The sequence below is a fragment of the Caenorhabditis remanei genome, chromosome II, assembly GCF_010183535.1.
Source record: "Caenorhabditis remanei strain PX506 chromosome II, whole genome shotgun sequence".
NCBI classification, from domain to species: Eukaryota; Metazoa; Nematoda; class Chromadorea; order Rhabditida; family Rhabditidae; genus Caenorhabditis; species Caenorhabditis remanei.
In genome coordinates, this window is record NC_071329.1 from 17,319,493 (window position 1) to 17,338,391 (window position 18,899).

Genomic DNA, 18,899 nt, shown 5'->3' on the forward strand with positions numbered 1-18,899 from the left:
GTGATATGAGGATGATGCATAAACGCTCATAAAAACTAAGGTTTTTTTTCGGTACCGAACCTATTTTGAAAAGTGTCTGGGTTCTAGTCGAATTGCTTTTAGCATGTTGAAATTTTTATTTAAAAAAAATATAGAATATGCCTTTATAACAATTTATGTCTAACCCATCAAATCTTCCAGTCTCCAATATATCCAATAGTGGATCATTTCTTTCTCTACTCTTGCCTGACATTTGCATATATAATTCTGCCGTTCCTATTTTGGTTTGTTGGTAACGCTACAGCCGTAGCACTCATTGTTATTGGTCTTGGTTTGCACTTTTTGATGGTCACAGTATCTCCAATTTTCAATATTCTTCTTATAATTTTAACTCTTCAAAGATTCGTATTGTATTACGTGGAAAACTCTGAAAAATATGCGAGCTTCAAAATCTTGCACTGGCGATTATTCTTTGGTGCATTGTACTTAATCTCTATTATTTTCAATTTTGGAATACGAGTGGCAAAATATCTTTTTTACAGAAGGGAACCTGTAAACGGTGAAACCACCTGGACGGATAACAAAATGATAAATTCTATAGATGACACATATATGAACATATCTTTTGCTTTAGAAGTTCTAGTTGTAATATCTGCAGTTTTATACATCCCAATGTTGCGTAGTATTCAAAAGTTGGCCCATCTTCCATCAGTTGCTCAATATGAACCACAAAAATATGTCAAATATCAAGCTCTACTGATATCGGTGATTAAAATGGTTAGTTACTCTGGCCGCTTCTTTATCATAATTTTTAAATTTTAGTGTGTGTTCCTACTTGCTTTCTATTCTGGTGAATTCCTTTCAAGAAATGCATTTCTTTTTCCTCAGAGAGAGTTGGTATGTCAAATGCGTACGAAACATTCCTCGAAATAGTTTTCCCAGATGTTTTTTTGCCTCAGCTTTTCAACTTTTTTCACGACTCCAATGATTATTCAAATGACTTATATATTTTGCAACAAGAAGAACGTCAAGATTATGTTATCTTATATATCAGTTGAGAACGTTGTTGGTAGACTGAAATTAATGTTCCGAAGGAGTAATAGTGTTCAACCTGTGGTATGACAAATAAACTACGCTAAATTTCATACTCAAGACATTTCCGGCATTCTTAAAACAGGTGAAACGCGAAAATGGCATTTCTATTTTTACACGAATTTCAGTTTCTTCCTTCAGCGCGTTGGAATCAGGTGTTGGCATTGTTTGAGACGTCAAATGAACTATTCAAGCAAATAATTTATTTGACCAAACATTATTTGAATATTTTCTCAAACAGCTAAACAATTTAAAATTATTTCAAACAGCTCTGAATAATCTTTTATCGTCAATGAGAGCAGTAAAACATTTTTTTTAACAGTAAAATAACTTCCAAACCACAGTGGAAATCAATGAAATCCCATTCTAGCTAAATTTTTTAAACACTACTGATAAGAAGACAATGATGATGGGAAAAGTTGTTCGGAAATAGAATTTCTTGACATTCGTCATTTTCTATTCTAAGTTTTCTAGTTTTGCAGACAGGTGAAATGTAAAATTTCAAGAACAGGTGATGAAAAATCATTTATAAAACATCTACTTTAATCCAGGAGTCTTCCGCCTTTCAGTCAAATTAGTCATGTCTAAAATGCTGACGTCGTGAGGATTCTGAATCCGTTTCTGATTTTTTCAAGACAAAAAAAGATCGCCTCAATCAATTTTTAGGACTGAAATCTCATAAACAACTTCTATCACAAATTCGTTCTGAAAAATTACTCGACAACTCGACACGTAACTCCATCTCGATGATTCTTTCCCTACACAGGTGAGTCGCGAACGACCCGTTACGGATGCACCGCAAGTCGCGCGCGGTCCGCATAGGAATCATATGTGGGTCAGTATGCGATCAGTAACGGATCGGTTCGCGAACGGTTTGAATGTAACGGCGAGCGCTTCCTCCCTTCAATTTTTGTTATCATTTACTACAAAACCCCCGTTTTTCCAGTCAAACCATACAAAATGCATATTTCATTTTGTTTATTCTGAAAAAGATAACATTTGATACATAAATACATAATTAATACATAAATAAATACATAAAAATCACAAAAAATGGGATAATTAGGTTCACAAAATTAAGTTCGAATCTGGGACGGAGACGGCGGATGACTTCTGATTTGACCGTTCTTGTACCCCTAAAATCGGAATATTGAGAGTACGGTACAATTTTGTAGCTCCTTTTACCGTATTGTTCCATTTGAACTCTGCACCATTTCCTTCGTTAACTGCCGAAATTCTGAAAAAATTTGATTAAAATATTATTTTGTATTGGTGATACTTACTTCCATTGTTAGTCGTTTATCCATTTTATGCAGCTGGCGGAGGCCCGAACGTCCATCTTTTCCTTCTGTCGCTATTAATCATTTGCTGAAAAGTAATAAATTTAGGATAATTCCATGGAAAGTCAAATGTATCGACGGCTTCCGATGCAATCCTCATGCGAGTAAAATTTTTTAAAGCAAGATTTTGAACGATCGCAAATGAAAAAAGCTCAAAATTAGAAAAAAAAACAAGAAAAATAAATAATTCAGCAAGAAAAAAATAGATGGAAGAGGGTGCAGTCTTTAGTCCCTCAGACCTCAGCCATCGGTAACGGATCCGTACGCGAATCCGTATTCCAACCGCGCGCGAGTCAATTGCTTTTCCACGCTAAAGTGCAGAGCCGTATTCTATCCGTTCGCGATTTTTGGAAACGGACCGTACGCGACTGACCAGTCGTGAAAATAGCCGTAACGGATCAGTTACGGACCAGAAACCTGGTCCATCCGCATACGGTTGAAGCGCACTTTACTTGTGTAGTAAACGAGCAACTGAAGGTTTCAATTTCAAATCGTCACAGGCAGGGATGTGCGGAAATAAAAATTTCGGAAATTTCGGAATTTCCGATTTCTGTTCCGCACAGCTTTAACGCTAGCTCTATTGTGTTCTCCTTGAATACATTTACCTATAATTTTTGCCAGAAAGTGGGTAGAGAGGACCACTCCTTTCTTGTTTTTTTTTGGGCTGTCACTTGATAAGTTTATCTCATTCAACAAATCATGGGAAATCGCAATTACTCCATAGATTTTTCTTATCTTTGACAAACGATATAAATTTCCATAATGGGTCTACGCTGGAGGTACCAAAGAAGAAAACAACTACGTTTTTGCTAGTGGTGAAACATAGACCATAATGAAATGTGGCAAAAAACTGAAACCACGAAACATTTGTTTTGTTGTGAAAAAGGTTGAGGGACAAATTTTTCCACCTAGGCCATTTCATGTACAAAACTTTACAGGGAGCTTCTGTAACTACCTGGAGTCCATCAGAATCAAAATTTCACTCTGAAAATACATTAGCCTCTATGCTTCTTTTAAATAATGTCGCAGACCACAGTTCACCGTGCAGTTTATTGTTTGATAAGAATATTTTGTACATGACATTTTTCTTTCCAGTTGAAAATACATTATAGGAGCAAACATCACAGGTGGAATTTGCAGAAACCTTGGAAAGCTTAATATATAGCTTCATATTATGAATTCAGTTTTTTCTGTGCCAAAAAGTTTGCCACGCCCACAGAACTACAACTTGCCTGTTTAAAAAAAATTCTAAAAATCTTCTAAAAATGCAAAGCCTGACAATGACAGATGAAGAAGAGTACTCTCTTGGGTCTTTATTTTGGATCTACCTTGGGTTTCCGCTAATAATCTTGTTCGTCATTTGCCCTGCCCTGATAATGTTTATTTTCACAATGCTATCCTTCTCATTTTATTATCTTCTATACCAAAAAAATCGATCGAAAGAAGAAGCATCCCCATTGTACCCTATACAACAACACTTTTTCCGATGGTCCAATATTTTATTTTCTTATTACACTTGGATATTATTAATTAGTCTTTTATGTTTAATTTATGAAACTTATCGCGAAAATCTCAAAATTTTGATCTTTTATTCTGTCGTCTTGGCGTATATTTTGTCTTCTGCTGTATCACCAGTCTTTAATATTCTATTGATATTTCTGGCGGTAAAAAGATTTTCTTTATTTTTTCTAGAAGATTCTGAGCGGTTTCTAAATCTGAAATCTAAATATTTATGGGTGCTCATCTATTTTCTCTACGCCTCATCGATTTTCTGTAGTTTTTATATCCGATTTCAAAAATTGTGTCTTATTATCAAAAATGGGAGTGAAGGTTATGTTCATGGTGTATCGTTTACTAATGACAAATCGTTAGATTTTATCGATAATTCGATAATGAATGTATTCTTGGTCTCGGAGGTTTTATCTGCTATTTCAGTTATAGCCTATATCCCAATGTTTATAAAAGTTCAGAAACTATCGTATCTGCCATCAGTTGCAGATTCTCAACCAGAAAAATATATCAAGTACCAAATCTTGTTTATTTTCGCTTCGAAAACTGTAAGACCACGGTTACTGTAGAACATTTATTGTAACGTGATCGTAACTCACCATTTTTCTAGTTGACAACTTTTTGATCCGCCCACTTTTGAGATATGCGCCATTAACGTTGGAAAATCGTAAGAATTAAAGAAAAACTGCCAAACTTAGTCATTTTTAACGAGAAAATATGATTTTTGCGTCAAAATGACCGGAAAATCCTATTTCTGGCGTTAAAAACTTTAAAAAACCTAATTTTCCATGGCGGAAACCACATTTTTAACTAAAACCAGTTTTGCCGAGAAGATTTTCATTTGGAGAATGCGTACCTGGGTTTGATCCCGCTCGGTCCAATTTTTGTAAATTTTTAACCTTTTCTGATTTTAGTCCATTTTATCTTGTAGATCTTAAAAAACGCTACATTATTGTAGTTGACAACTTTTTGATAGCCCCGCCCACTTTTGAGATATATGTCTTTAAACAAGCGACTTTTTTTTACTAATTCTGCAAATTTTTGAACTAAATTTGTCTTGGTAGTGGTCTTAAAAAAGCATCTGAAAGTTTTCGTTTGAAAAAATACCAATTTATTCTTTGGTTTGAACCAAATTTCCACATTTTCAGATAATTCTTCTTGTGTCTTTTGTGGGCTCTGAAACAGTGCACTATTATACCGGACTTTCCAAAAAAGAAGCGGTACCAGATTACAACTAAAAAATTCCTTCTAAAGTTTTTCCTTTTCAGATTTTTGTCGTCACCAACATTGCTACATTCCAGATGACACCTGTTATTATTCAAACAACTTATATATTTTGTAACAAGAAAAATGTGAGAGCTTTAATTTCTTACATTTCTATAAAAACCTTCTGGCTGCATTTGAAAAGGATTTTATGGAGAAAAACTCCGTCAATAAATGCTGTGGTGCCATTGGAGGCGAGCACGAGATATTGATTCCAGGGTTATTCAATATGTTCATTACATTATACTTGAAAAATTTTTTCTGGAAGTTTTAATACCAAAATGTTTTGACAGAGTTACGCCATGCTGTGTTTTTGAGACTAATTAAGTAATCTTGCGTTTTTTTGTAATTTTCTGAATATCAATTCTCCCAACTTATAATCTTTCCCCTGGTGTTAATTAAAAATCTCATCTCACTTTATCTTAATGTAACGTGTCATGCTCCTTCGTTTCAAAAAATTTTAAAAGATTAGATTTGACTTTTTGAATTTTTGAATCTTCCGAATGCAAATATTGCTTATGAATAAACACTGACTCAATTATTCATATCAATTAATTATCATACCTAATTATCATATAGATAGCAAAAGATCGTGCATATAAAGCGAAAGGAAACCAGATAGAGGGCATCATAGCAAAAATGAATTGGTTTTTCTTTCTCTTGTTTCTTATTTCTGCCATATTTCTCCAAGAAGGAGGCTGCTGCTTGAAGCTAAGAGCTCTCTCTCCTGAATGTACCTGTCCAGATTTTCAGCTTTATTGGTATTTACAGGCCAGGTATGCGTTTTGAGAGCTGAAAAAAGACTAGAAGTTAGAATTTTATAGCAATGAAACTTCTTTGGATGAATGACTGGAAGATAGATGTTTCAAGAATGTTTTTTCCACCTGCTCTCGAATATCACCTGTTTAGAATCTCACTTGTTAAAACTAGAGATCTAAACTAGAAAAATGACGAATTTCCAGAAATTTTATTTCCAAACAACTTTTTCCCAGTACTATCATCAATATCATCATCGTCTTCTTATCAAAAACGTAATTAAAATTAAAAATTATGTGGTTTTCTATCTCTTATCTATTTCCCCATTTTCCCTCCCCGCATGCACACATCCACTATATAAACGCTCCTAGTCGCGTGCACTGATAAGAGTTGAAAATGATGGCAAAATCAGTTTTAATTTCTCTTCTTCTCGCTTTATTTTCCGTACATTATGTTGCTGGACAGGCGACGTGTCCAACTGGATTCAAGTTGGTCAATTCGAAAAAATGTTTAAGAGTTTTCACGAATAAATTGAAGCGTATGGAGGTTGAGACGGATTGTAAGTATATTGGAGGAACATTGGTTTTGGTCCACCCAGTTTATTTTTCCGAAAATCTTGAGGAAAGTAGGAAAAGGGATGTTCGGGGAGGAAGACGAAAGATAGGGCCTGATGAGTTACGGTAGACAATACCGTAACTCAGAAAACGGTGGATGTCCGGATGCGTCGGACGATATGGTTGAGGTCGGTTGAGATCGACTAACTTTGAGATCCCGTCACGGTTTTCTGGCATACTGTAGAATTTTTATTGTAACGTATGTAGGTGTCTAGACCATACCTAGAGCTTTATTTTCACAGTTAGTAAATATTTGCTTGCTCCGCCCACTTTTAAGATATGCGCCTTTAAAGACGCTAGTTTCTCAGCCTTCACTTCAGAAAGCCATATTTAAAGGCGCTTATCTTAAAAGTGGGCGGAGCTATCAAAAAATAGTTAACAACAAAAATGGAGAGCTAGTTTTAATCTAAAATTTTTTGCAACATTTTTTTGACAAATGATTAATTTTTGAAACAAAATTTTTTCTGGAAAAAATTTCCATTGCAAATGGACTCGCCCAGTGGGATTTTAGTGTCGAGAGAGTGTGTTTGACTGAAAATTTAATGTCTTAGGTAGCTCAAAATGGCGTGATGTCACTAGATTCTTATCAGGCAAAATTGTTCAAGAACTTCAGCAACTTTGAATGATACGCTTTATTGTGACAACCGCTTTGATTTTTGGATATTTAAATTGAGAAATTGAGGTAAGACAGAGAAAAAATGAAAGAAATAATTCAAGAGATCATGGACAGGAACAGTGAGTATTGATTGTCGGAAGGCGTTGGATAGAATTAGGATGAGCTAGTTCCCTCTACTTCCTTTTCCTCCTTGATAGGAATAGGCTCGTAGTCGATTTCCTCGTCGAAAAACTGATCACGGTTGTTCTCGAGAAACTGTAAGAAACGATTGGCTCCGATGATGACGTGCTGAAAACAATAAATATTATTTTTACTAGGAAAGGCCATGGAGTCAGTTTGGAGATATGGGGCGTATACCATTGAAAAGCTGAGAAAACACTGATTCCAAATATATATTCAGTTTTTTTCCTCGAGGTCTGGTTTTCGAGAAAAATGAAGTCAAAGTTTGGTGAGATAGAGCATTATTACAATACTTGCAAATCGGGCCGACACCGGCCGGCGCGTAACTCGCTTCAAACTCAATATTATGAGCTGAAAAATATACCAAAATGTAGATCTCGACGAGGTCTATATCCGGCCCGTAGTGGGTCACAGACATAGAACTCGCCGAGATCTTCATTTTGGTATATTTTTCAGCGCATAATATTGAGTTTGAAGCGAGTTACGCGCCGGCCGGTGCCGGTACCGATTTGCAAGTATGATTTTTCCAAAAAATTTAGCAATTTTTTGCGATTTTTGTATGTTATAAAGTTAATAATTCTCTATTTTACCAAACTTTAATCTTGTTTTCTCGAATACCAGGCCTTGAGGTTTTCTCAGCTCCCACCACTCATTACTTACCGGTTTCATGTCTGGAACACATTTTTCTTCGATAATCGAAAACATCCGAAGGAAATGGACAATCCCGTAGTGTTTCGAGGCGTAGAACCCATTTTCGACCGGTTTCTTTCGGATCTCCTCGTATGACAGCCCGTTGTTCATTGCGTGATCCGCGTACAATTTGTAGAATTGATCTTTTTCTTCCGCACGGATCAGTTGGGAGCTGAAGAATAGTTTTTGAAATCTAATTAATTTATGTGTACATACTTATGGATCGCATTGAACAAGGCCAAGAGCCCTTGTGCCGAGTGAGCGAGGCTCAAATTGCTGAGTGAAACGCCGTTTTCGTTGTATTGGAGAATCTGGTTCTCCGTTTCTTCCATGCTATCGGCAGGAACTCCGAGGAACTCCATGTACTGAAAAAACAGATTTTTTGAGCCGGGTTACTGTAGTAGTAGGCAAAGTCGGAAAGCCCCGCTCCTCTCACTTGGTTTTAGACACAAAAGACGTCAGAAATCCTAATTTTCATGTTAAAATTGTTTCAAATCAATCAGAATTAGCTAAAAATCTCAATAGTGCACTCTAGGCTACTGTAGATGCACCATATCTTACGACAAAGTGCACAACTTCTCGAAAAACTCAGAAAACATGTTTCTAGACCTAAAAAATGTCAGAAAAATCATTTTATATGCGAAAAATCGCATAAAAACGCTAGAATATCAAAATTTTAGATCAGGTTACTGTAGATGCACCAAACCTTACGACAAAGTGTGCAATTTTTCGAAAAACTGAGAAAACATGTTTCTATACCTAAAAAATGGCAGAAAACTCATTTTTCATTGAAAAATGACTTTATTATGCTAAAATCTCAAAGTTTTAGATTACCTAATTAGGTGAGGGGACGTTTCGAAACCAGAAATTTGGAAACCGAGACATTTGGCAATTTTTTTGTTCAATTTCAAGAAATTCGCGAAAAATGTTTTATTTTTCACGTTTACTGTCAAAATGACACGGTTTCGAAACGTCTCAGTTTCCAAACGCCTAGTGCTAAACTGAGCCGCGCTGTGCGAGAAAGTGTGCGGCAAGTTGCCAAAAAAATCTTCTCAGGCTACAGTATCCTAACGAAACTCCAGCTTAGGATTCTGTAATTCAAATCCAAATATCTCCACTCACCGCCTTGACAATATCATTAACTGTCTGTCCGTTGGGCGGCAATCTAGCAATCAACTCCACCGGCTTCTCGTTTGCAACCATCTGATCAAAAATCACAATCGACAACATCTCTTTGGGCCATTCAATGGAAAAATGAGGTTTCTTCGCTTGCAATGCAGAGACGTCCGCATCCTCTTTGTTATCCTCCACAACTGGATCCGCTTTTCTCTTTCTCTTGTTTTTCTCCATGAGAGCAGGTCTCGACTCATCTGCGTTGACTCCCGGATGATTCAGCTTGAACTCTTCCATTGTGCCTTTGAACAACCGATCCGATCCAACCGGAATCTTCTCGTCACGATTTTTCGACCATCCCTCGTAGTGGACGAAGTAGTATTTGACTCCTCGGATCTCCTGGATCTTGGTGATTTTTGAGATGTAGGCGACGTTTTTATGCATGCACACGCACTTCTCACCGACGGTGAACTCGACGAACATTGTTTGGGATTTTCTGAAATGTTAATTTTTGGAGCGAAAATTAGAAATTAGCGAGAAGAGCTGTAGAGTGAGCGAGATAGAAAATGAAGAGAATCAATAGTCTCTACTTTGGGAAAAGAGAATATGTACGCAGACACCATGACGCACAAATACACATACACCTGCTCGGGGACAGTGGGCAGCTGGAGAAGAGAGGGGAACAATAGCTAAGGGGATTGACAATGTGAGAATTGACATCTGATATACGGTCATCGATAGTAAACAGAAAATGATGGCAGGTCTAGGAAGGGGATTTAACTTAAGGAAAAATGTTTGGGTCACATTTTTAAAACTTTCAAGTATTTTGTAGTTATGACATCGATTGCGCAGGGTCATATTTTGTCCATATGAATTCAATTTATTTTCCGGCAAAACCGGAAGTCTAGTTAAGCGCGTTTGCACACGACTTGGCAGGTTGCCAATTGAGTCGCCGCTCATCCAAATCGGTTGCTTATAACAATATTGAGTTATCTAAATTTTTCGAATGAAGCTCACTTTTCTTGGTTAAACCTCACACAAAAAAATCGAATTCATCTAAAACAAAAAATACGAATGTAGAGCCGACGCGAATCGGAACTGGGATAAATTAGAACTAATTCTAGCAAGCCTAAAACATTTCATTTATTGATACGCTAGAATAATATATATATATATATAATGTTATTGTTATTAATGTTATTAATGTTATTAAATGTAAGACAGAAAACTTTATTTTAAAAGTTAGTTGTCTTTAACACAACACTATGAACTGTGTTCCCAACTAAAATCCATGCATTTCAAATCAGGATGGTATGTTAAAGATAGTTTACTGGGAAAAACATGAACTGGTTTGCTGCCATCATCCGCCAATCCGATAGCTTCCATAAAACGAAATTTGTAGGGAAATTCTCCAAACCGGATTTCGGAACTAGCATTGATTTTTGAATTTTCCGTGGTCTGAAATTGTTCTGTAGGAAAATTTGTCAATTCCCGCTTTTGCAAACCTGTATGAAGCGTAATACATCTTCACAGTAGATCGTTTGCATGTGAACTTTCAGATCCGGAATATGAGTAAACATGCGGAATGGAGAGCATACGGCGAAGCGAACCACATGAAGTTTCTCCAGATTTTTACAATCTTTCAGTAAATCGAGATCCAAAACGAATTCGTTGTTATCTTCATCATAGTAAAAACTACTTTCTGTTTCTAATCGTCTGTAGACTTCCAGACTTTTTAATATTTTCAAATCCACATGACGAAGCAGCTGTATCAGTTGATCTCCTCCTTGTACCGAAATTATCAGAGACTTTACTTGAAGTAAACGATTCCTTGACTCCAAAGCATTGATCAAACTATCAAATAACATTTCGAAATTTTGCGCAACAAACCTCCCGTCGGTTTGTGGGGTAGGTTGACGGTTCTTATCTAAGTCCGTAAATGTCAGGACACGTAGCTCGTCCAGTAACGATTTTTGGTGCTTCAATGCTGGCCAAAGGGAATCATCAATATATAAATCGAATAAGTTGTTTTTGAATATTGCATACCGGGGACCCCATAGCCCCTTACATAATTCATTGTACTTTTTGTAAGAGAACTTGATATCTTCGGTTGATTGTGAGGGTGATGAAAGTAATCCAAAAATCATATCCTGTAGCACGTACATTTCGATCGATTTCAAGTTACTGTCGGGTTTTACACAGTCGATGTAGTCACGGAACGCGTGGCACACTTTTCGGAGCATTCGACTGAAAAATTCCAAGCTTACAATTAGATTATGTTTTTCAAAGCTCACAACTCACATTGACCCAAAATCAAGGTTTTTAAATATTTCCTTGGTGACTACATCAGGCATATCTAATAGGAAAGCATGTTCTTTTTTTAGTAGTCGTGAAGGAATGCAGCAAGAGAAAAAATTGTATAGAGACATTTGGGAATAACTTTGAAAATAAAAGACAACTGACCTTCAGATGACCTCTGTGATTAATATTGGAAGAATAGCACGTAACTAGGGAAGGTCACCGAGTCAGTGTGGAGTTATGGGTCGTGACCTATATTGTTGAGAAACTGAGAAAACGCTGATTTCAAATATATATTCAGTTTTTGCCCTCGAGGCCTGGTATTCTAGAAAAACGGGGTCAAAGTTTGGACCCCAGAAGTAACTTTACCGAAATGTGTAAAAAATGGGCAGCGTGGTACCACGGTGGTAGCACAGGTGGTCAAGGCACCGCCACTTTTTGGTTCAATTTCGGCCGGCCACCTAGTTTTTTTGGTGCTTTAAATTCTGTTTTTTCGGATCAAAAAGTGGTTTTTTTGAAAGTTCTGCTTAAATAGATATAAAAGAGAAATTTTAATTAAAAAAACCATGGGGACCGGCCGAAAATGAACCAAAAAGTGGTTGGGTGTTGACCACCTCTGCTACCACCTACACCACGCTGCCGATATTCTTGTCAGGGGTCTAAACTTTGAGCTCGTTTTTCTCGAATACCAGGCCTCGAGGGCAAAAATTGAGTATATATTCGGAATCAGCGTTTTCTCAGTTTTCCAATGATATATGTCACGTACCATAACTCCAAACTGATTCGGTGACCTTCCTTAGTAAGTCAATGGAGATTGAAAATGTACTCAAATTTTTTTCACCTCTTCCAATAGAAATGCATCTTTCCAGGGATAAGGAAACAATCAATTTTCTAGCTCAATTCATTTCATTTGGAATCGTAAATATCATACTTGTCAAAAATCGGGCCGGCCCGGCCCGGCGGCCCGGATTCAAAAATGGGTACCCATTTTTACCAATTTTTTTTTTGAAATTTTTCGAAAAAAAACAGTAAAAATGCTTAAATTATCATTCATATTCACATTTTGATTCAATTTTAAATGTTTATTCGAAAACTATACTTTTTTCAAAAAATTTCAAAAAATCTCCAAAAATTTCCAAAAAAAGTTCAAAAACACAAAATGTTTTGAAAAAATGTTTCAAAACGGGCCGAGCGGGCCGAGATTTTTCCTGATTTCGGCCCGGCCCGTGACAAGTATGGAAAATATGATAATAGCTTGTGAGAACTGCGCTCCACCGAAATACCTTTGATAAATGTCTCTTTTTGTCTGAGTCTCATAATTTCGCACACATTTTTTTTGGTTTTGGTAGAGCGCGGTTGTAAGAAGCGTGTCGTGCTAATAGGTTGTCTTCCCATCATCCATCGATTTATAGTAGTCGTCGCGAGCCCGGATTGATGTCCGTACATAGATTTACTAAAGTCAAGTCACATAGACGTCCTCAGGGTTGGGAAATTCCGGGCCGGGCCGGGCTGACAAAAAATTCTTCCGGCCCGGCCCGGATTCAAAAAAATTTGCATCATTTTTTCACAAATTTCTGCAAAATTTTTATTTTAAAAAAGTCAAAGTTCTCAAATTTTCTCGTACGCTAAGGCTTTTACCGATGTTCTAAAACACAGTCAAAAAATCCACTTTTTTGCAAAAAAAATCAAAAAAAAATTCAAGATCTTTTCAAAAAATTTCAACAGGAGCCGGGCCGGAATTCCCCAACCCTGGATGTCCTCGTCGGTTTAATTACCCTATAATAAGGTGTGTCTTACTCCTGACCTAAAGAATATTTAGCGTCGGTTATGTAAATTTTGTAACGTCTCCTTTCGGGGAGACACCATAAAAGTTGAAAATGATATTGGAAAATTAAAAAGAGAAAATAGAAATCTTCATTCAATTAACTTATATTAGTATCCCGCTGCACTTTGCTCATTTGCATCCAACAAAATCACAATAAACGGATTCAATATCATTTCTGAAAACATTCACTTCTATTAGCTCGCCACAGTTCCTACAACTGCGCTCCACCAAAATGCCCTTGTCTCTTTTTCTCTGAGTCTCTCAATTTCGTTTCATCGGTTTCGGTAGAGCGCGGTTGTAAGAAGCGTGCCAGATCACTAACACAATGCCAGACTCCCATTTTCCATCCTGTGTACAACTAAGAGTTGCTCCCGGCATCCAACTGTAGTATCCAATATCAACCGTATCGTTTGCAGTTTTTGCCTAAAATAAACAAATAAAAATAATTGAAATCCACGAATTCCACTCACATAAAGTTGTATAGAATCACAGATCATGTCAACCTTTTCGCATTTTGCAAGGAGATGTTTACATCCTTCCTGTGTCGTTATTACACTGAGCATAATTTTAAAAATTACCCCAATTTCGATAATTTGTGAACTCACATATGATCGGTAATAGGTTCTTGGCCATTTTCAATATTTTCTAGAATTTCTTGTGCGTTACACTGGTCACATTCTATAATAGTGCAGTGACGTTTTTTAGAAATGCTAACAACTTACGGGTTACAGGAAGAGTAGCCGTATCAGGAGTCATACTGTAGTAATAATTTAGATTTACTGGGATGTGACCTATATTTTTGAAAAGCTGAGAAAACGCTGATTCTAAATATATATTCAACCAGTCGGTTTACGTCGCCTGACGGCGACTAAACCTCCTTCCCTACACCACCCTTCTCAGTTTTACAGCGCCTGCGGCGCTTTTTAGCTGAGCAGTTCGTTCCGATAAAGCACAATTGTAAAATCTCTCCTTTTCAGACTCAAACTCTACAAACTTTCTCAATTACTTTTCTATCCTGATAGAATATGGAATTTAGAATGATCTGTTTTTGAATTTTCGAATTTGAACTTTCTTCCTATGTTTTCTTTATTTCAAAACAATCTTACAGAAGAACGTGAACTTGATAACTCTTCTCTCTTTCCTCCCCAAAAGGCGAGTGATCATACCGATATGAGCTCTTATTTTTTGACTGATCGGCAGAGATGCCGTCTCCCCTTCTCGTAATATGGCAGACTAAGACCATATGTTTTTACTAAAGTTCAAGAACTTGAAGCCTTTTCTATTCACATCTTCAAAAAATGAATTCAAAGTATTCTTCCTGAAGTTTTTGACTGATCGGCGGCGATGCCGCCTCCCTTCTCGGAATATAACAGACTAAGAGCAGTCCGTTCCGGCAGAGTACAATTGTAAAATCTCTCAATTACTTTTCTATCCTGATGCAATATGGAATATAGAATGAGCGGTTTTTGAACCTCCCTAAAAAGCGAGTAATAATTCAGATAACAATTTTTTTACTGATCGGTGGCGATGCCGCCTCCCTCCTCCCTCCTCGTATGGCGAAATAAAACTATAAGTTTTAACAAACCCATAGGGTCGTTGAAAACGTCATCGATCAGGCGTGATCTAATGCTAACCCCGAACCTTATGATACGTAACAGAGAAAAAAAGGGTTTCCCGGTTCCTCTCTCTTTTACATTTTATATTGTATGAAAATCTTCTTCTTTTGTAAATAGTTTTTATTGACTCTGAGCAGTCCGTTCCGTAACATAATCCCTATTTTTCTAATAGGAACTCACAAATGTTCTCAGTGATTTTTATCCTAAATTGACCGGAACTATTTTAAAAGACTCTTTCAAAAAGAACAGAAATTCTGTAACTTTGCTTTTTTTCGAACGGGAAGGGATAATTGAAATATCAATTTTCGATTTTGGACTGATCGGCGGCGATGTCGACTCCGTCCTCTAAATATGGCACATCATGATAATTTTTAACGAAATCTCATCCTAGCATTTACATTTTTGAAGGTAACCGTGCTACAACAAAGTTCCTTATTTACAAATCACCATCACTTCTTTAGTAGTATTCTTTTTTCGGGAGTTTTGCACTTTTTGATTATTATCATTCAAAACAGCAAATTCGAAACAATGGGAGTACAAATTTATAGAGAATTCTCAAGACACATGGAAAGTCAATTCCGTTGTTTTCAAAACAAAAAACCAAAAAAATTTCCGACCTGGAGGGAACGAACTCACCACCGTGTGCGTGGGAGTCATCTGTGTAGACCACTACACCATATACGCGCGGCTGCGGCACTCTCGAGAGTGCAGTTAAGAAACACCGAATCAGTAGTATTAGGTTGATAAGCTTTCTACCACCCTGTCGGGACACACCTTTTCTCAACGGTTTCTACTGTTGAAATCGACATCGTCTCCAGAAGACGTCAAATTTTATATTTTTGAAAAAAGAAGAGTTCGGGCATCATCTAAGCGCAATTTCCTATCTATCTATCTAGGTTTCATAGAAATCGGTCCACTACGGACGGAGTTATGATCAGCGACAAATAAACGGACAGACGGATCTGTTGAATATTATTAGTAAAGATTTTTGCCGTCGACGCCTGGTGTTCAAGAAAAATGAGGTCAAATTTCTAATATCTTCGTAACTTTCTGAAAACATTGCCCAATTTCGGAATTTTTGGACATCCAGATATTCGGATACACCGACAGGCAGATGTGCCCGAAGTTTTTGTATTTCGTGCAGCCTTAGGCTCCGAAGTGTCTAAAAGAAATGTTTTGTACAAAAACAAATCTGCCTTTTTTTCAAATCCGTCTAACTCTCTGAAAACTTTACCAATTTTTAAAATATTTATATAACTTTGAAGGTTTTACTGGGATTTTGTTAAATATAAACCACGTTTTAAGGTACTTGGAGGCAGAGTTCTCCAAGCTCAATTGTAAAAACTTCGTTTTTCTGGAATACCAGGTCTTGAAGGCAAAAATTGAATATATATTTGGAATCAGCGTTTTGCCAGCTTTCCAATGATATAGTTCATGTCCCATATCTCCAAAAAAAGGGCATCTTACAGATAATCTCTCACCATATAATCGAAGAGATCTTTGATTTCTTCCCATCTAATTCTCCATTTTCTCCTATGTACTTCATTTCGTCTTCCGTGAAATACCTAACTCCGACTGGGTACTTTGTCGCATACCAATCGTTATTTTCATAAGTTATTCCAAAATATGAAAACATATCCACAGAATTTCGCGATCCATATCCGTCCCGTGCTGAATCGATATTCTGAATGAATTATATTTAATTACCATTAATTACCGCAAAAGGAAACTCACAAGCCACTCGCCACTTTGAACAAAATCATCAGGAAAAATAATTTCAGACTCGCTGTAAGAACTTCTGATCCATGTCCAATCATGAGCACTGCATGTGATTGAGGTGACACAACCGTCATTCATGGTGTATGGGACGGTATCAATAGCTGAAAAGTTTATACTTTTATATCGAAGACGTTGCATCTATGCAGACGTGTACTACTGTCCCAAGAAATGGGTGTAACCGCCGCAAAGGGGCGGAGATTGCACTGAAAAATTATAAACTCATATTACCCACCCATTCTATCAAATTCATGGTCAAGAGGATCTACAATTTCACGAATATCCGGACTTGAGCATGGAGCTTTGCCAGGAGGTTTGCTGAAAATATAATTGTTTATCTCAGTGGGAAGGCTTTGGAGACGCGTCTTTCAAATTATCTATAAATTTGGTCATAGGTACTTCCGACCACGGGGAGTCCATTTCTGCAGTCAAAACCTGCTAAATATATCTGCGAGCCGAGTTATGAGCTCTCAAAGTTTTCAAACGGTTAAGCTTTTTCACAAATCACAATTTCACACTTTTTCACACAGTTTTTCAAATCGGCAAATAGTATTCGCAAAGATTTTCTCAATATTTTAGAGTGCGAGCACAGGCAAACCGCTGAGAAACACAAATGGAACCGCGCGGTGGCGTATATGCGGCCGATTCGGAATTCCATGTGAAAAAGCTTAAAGTTTGAGAGCTCATAACTCGGCTCGCAGAGACATGTAGCCGGTTTTTGATGGCAGAAATGGACTCCCCGAAGTCGAAAGTACCTTTGACCAAATTTATAGACCTTTTGAAAACCGCGTCTCCAAAGACTTTTTTTCAAACATTCCTCACCAACGAAATGAATGAATTTTTGCTTTCAACCCATTCAACTCCACTCCGTTTCCACTTCCTTTAAGTATCCCCTCAGTTGTGGTGTATAGAAATCCGAGTGGCGCTTTTGTCGCATACCATGTATTGTTCTCACAAATGATTCCAAAGTAATCAAAAAAATCCAGAGACGGTGCTGACTCATCTTTATCAGTTGAGGTGCGTAGCTGAAAGTGTTCATGACACGTGTCTTATAACCGCGCTCTACCGAAACCAAAGATAATACGATGTATCAAAACTCACTATTCCCATTCGGTCACAATCATCACGAAGATCACTTGGAGCATAAATTTCAGATTCATCAAAATAAAATGAGAGAGAAGTTTCATGATGACGACCACATGTCAGCTTTCTACGGCAGCCGCCCTCATCGATGATAGTTACGTTGTCTCTTTGTTCGACTATAACAAAAGTTTTATTAAACTTATTTGGGGGGGGGGGTTTAATATTGGTTCAGCTCGCATACCTGGCCTCTCAATATCAATAAGACTCTGAAAATCCGGACAGGTACATTTAAGACCAAGATCGCTGCTGCAAGAGCAGTCTCCTTCTTGGAAAAATATGGCAGAAATAAGAAGCAAAAGAAAGAAAAACCAGTTCATATTTGCTATGATGCCCTCTATATGGGTTCCCTTCGCTTTATATGCATGATATTCATATAATAATAAATTGATATGAATAATTGTGTGAATGTTTATTTACAAACAATATTTGCATCCGGGACATTTAAAAGTTCGAAAAGTCGAATGAGAGTAGAAGTAAGAGTGTGGTGTGTTTGATTTGACATAAGAAAAAACATTTACATTCAAAAAATCCTATTTCTTGATCCATAACTAGCCAATTCTTTGGAATAATCAAAAATTCTATATTTTCGGAAAAACACAAAAAAATTCTAAAATTTAGAACAAAAAGTTTTCGAGTTAAGCATTAGAAAGTGGGAGAGACACAGAGAATGGCTCTCTTCGACTTTGAGGCTTTATAACTCAAAAAGAGGCGGAGCTATCAAAAAGTTGTCAACTGCAAAAATGATTTACGTAAGCTGTTGTATATTTTTGTTGTTGACAACTTTTTGATAGCTCCGCCTTGTTTTGAGATATAAGCCTTTAAAGTGTAAAGAATGAATTTTTTTACTTGGTGATAGGCTTCAAAATAAAAAAAAGGCTGACTTTATGTGTTTCAACTTTTAGGCGCTTTTGATTGTTCTTCTGATTTCATTTCTGTTTTTTGAACTTTTGGTGTTTTTGAATGCAAATTCTTTCATTTTAACCAAAAACCATATCAATTTATTCTAATTAATTAGCATACAGATTAGGCAGATAGGTATATAAAAGGAGGAAGAGCTGATGCATTCTAACGGAAATAATGAAATATTTT

General features: G+C 36.8%; 4 protein-coding genes across 4 annotated transcripts; all 4 read right to left on the reverse strand.

Moving 5' to 3' along the window:
• Positions 1-7,322: 7,322 nt before the first annotated feature.
• GCK72_007626 (uncharacterized protein) lies at positions 7,323-9,635 on the reverse strand (the record flags this gene model as incomplete). The annotated part of the gene is made up of 4 exons (XM_003107221.2): positions 7,323-7,457; positions 8,010-8,211; positions 8,256-8,404; positions 9,162-9,635. 4 exons carry the CDS (start codon positions 9,633-9,635, stop codon positions 7,323-7,325), a joined length of 960 nt encoding a protein of 319 aa, XP_003107269.2.
• A 780-nt stretch (positions 9,636-10,415) lies between these two features.
• GCK72_007627 (uncharacterized protein) lies at positions 10,416-11,506 on the reverse strand (the record flags this gene model as incomplete). The annotated part of the gene is made up of 3 exons (XM_003107127.2): positions 10,416-10,610; positions 10,658-11,399; positions 11,454-11,506. The coding sequence occupies 3 exons, from the start codon at positions 11,504-11,506 to the stop codon at positions 10,416-10,418; spliced, it is 990 nt and encodes a 329-aa protein (XP_003107175.2).
• Positions 11,507-13,404: 1,898 nt separating this feature from the next.
• GCK72_007628 (uncharacterized protein) lies at positions 13,405-14,031 on the reverse strand (the record flags this gene model as incomplete). The annotated part of the gene is made up of 5 exons (XM_053726337.1): positions 13,405-13,450; positions 13,598-13,698; positions 13,746-13,830; positions 13,881-13,953; positions 13,998-14,031. 5 exons carry the CDS (start codon positions 14,029-14,031, stop codon positions 13,405-13,407), a joined length of 339 nt encoding a protein of 112 aa, XP_053590531.1.
• A 2,337-nt stretch (positions 14,032-16,368) lies between these two features.
• On the reverse strand, positions 16,369-18,127 carry GCK72_007629 (uncharacterized protein; the record flags this gene model as incomplete). The annotated part of the gene is made up of 6 exons (XM_053726338.1): positions 16,369-16,575; positions 16,626-16,771; positions 16,903-16,985; positions 17,490-17,692; positions 17,769-17,926; positions 17,992-18,127. 6 exons carry the CDS (start codon positions 18,125-18,127, stop codon positions 16,369-16,371), a joined length of 933 nt encoding a protein of 310 aa, XP_053590532.1.
• Positions 18,128-18,899: the final 772 nt, after the last annotated feature.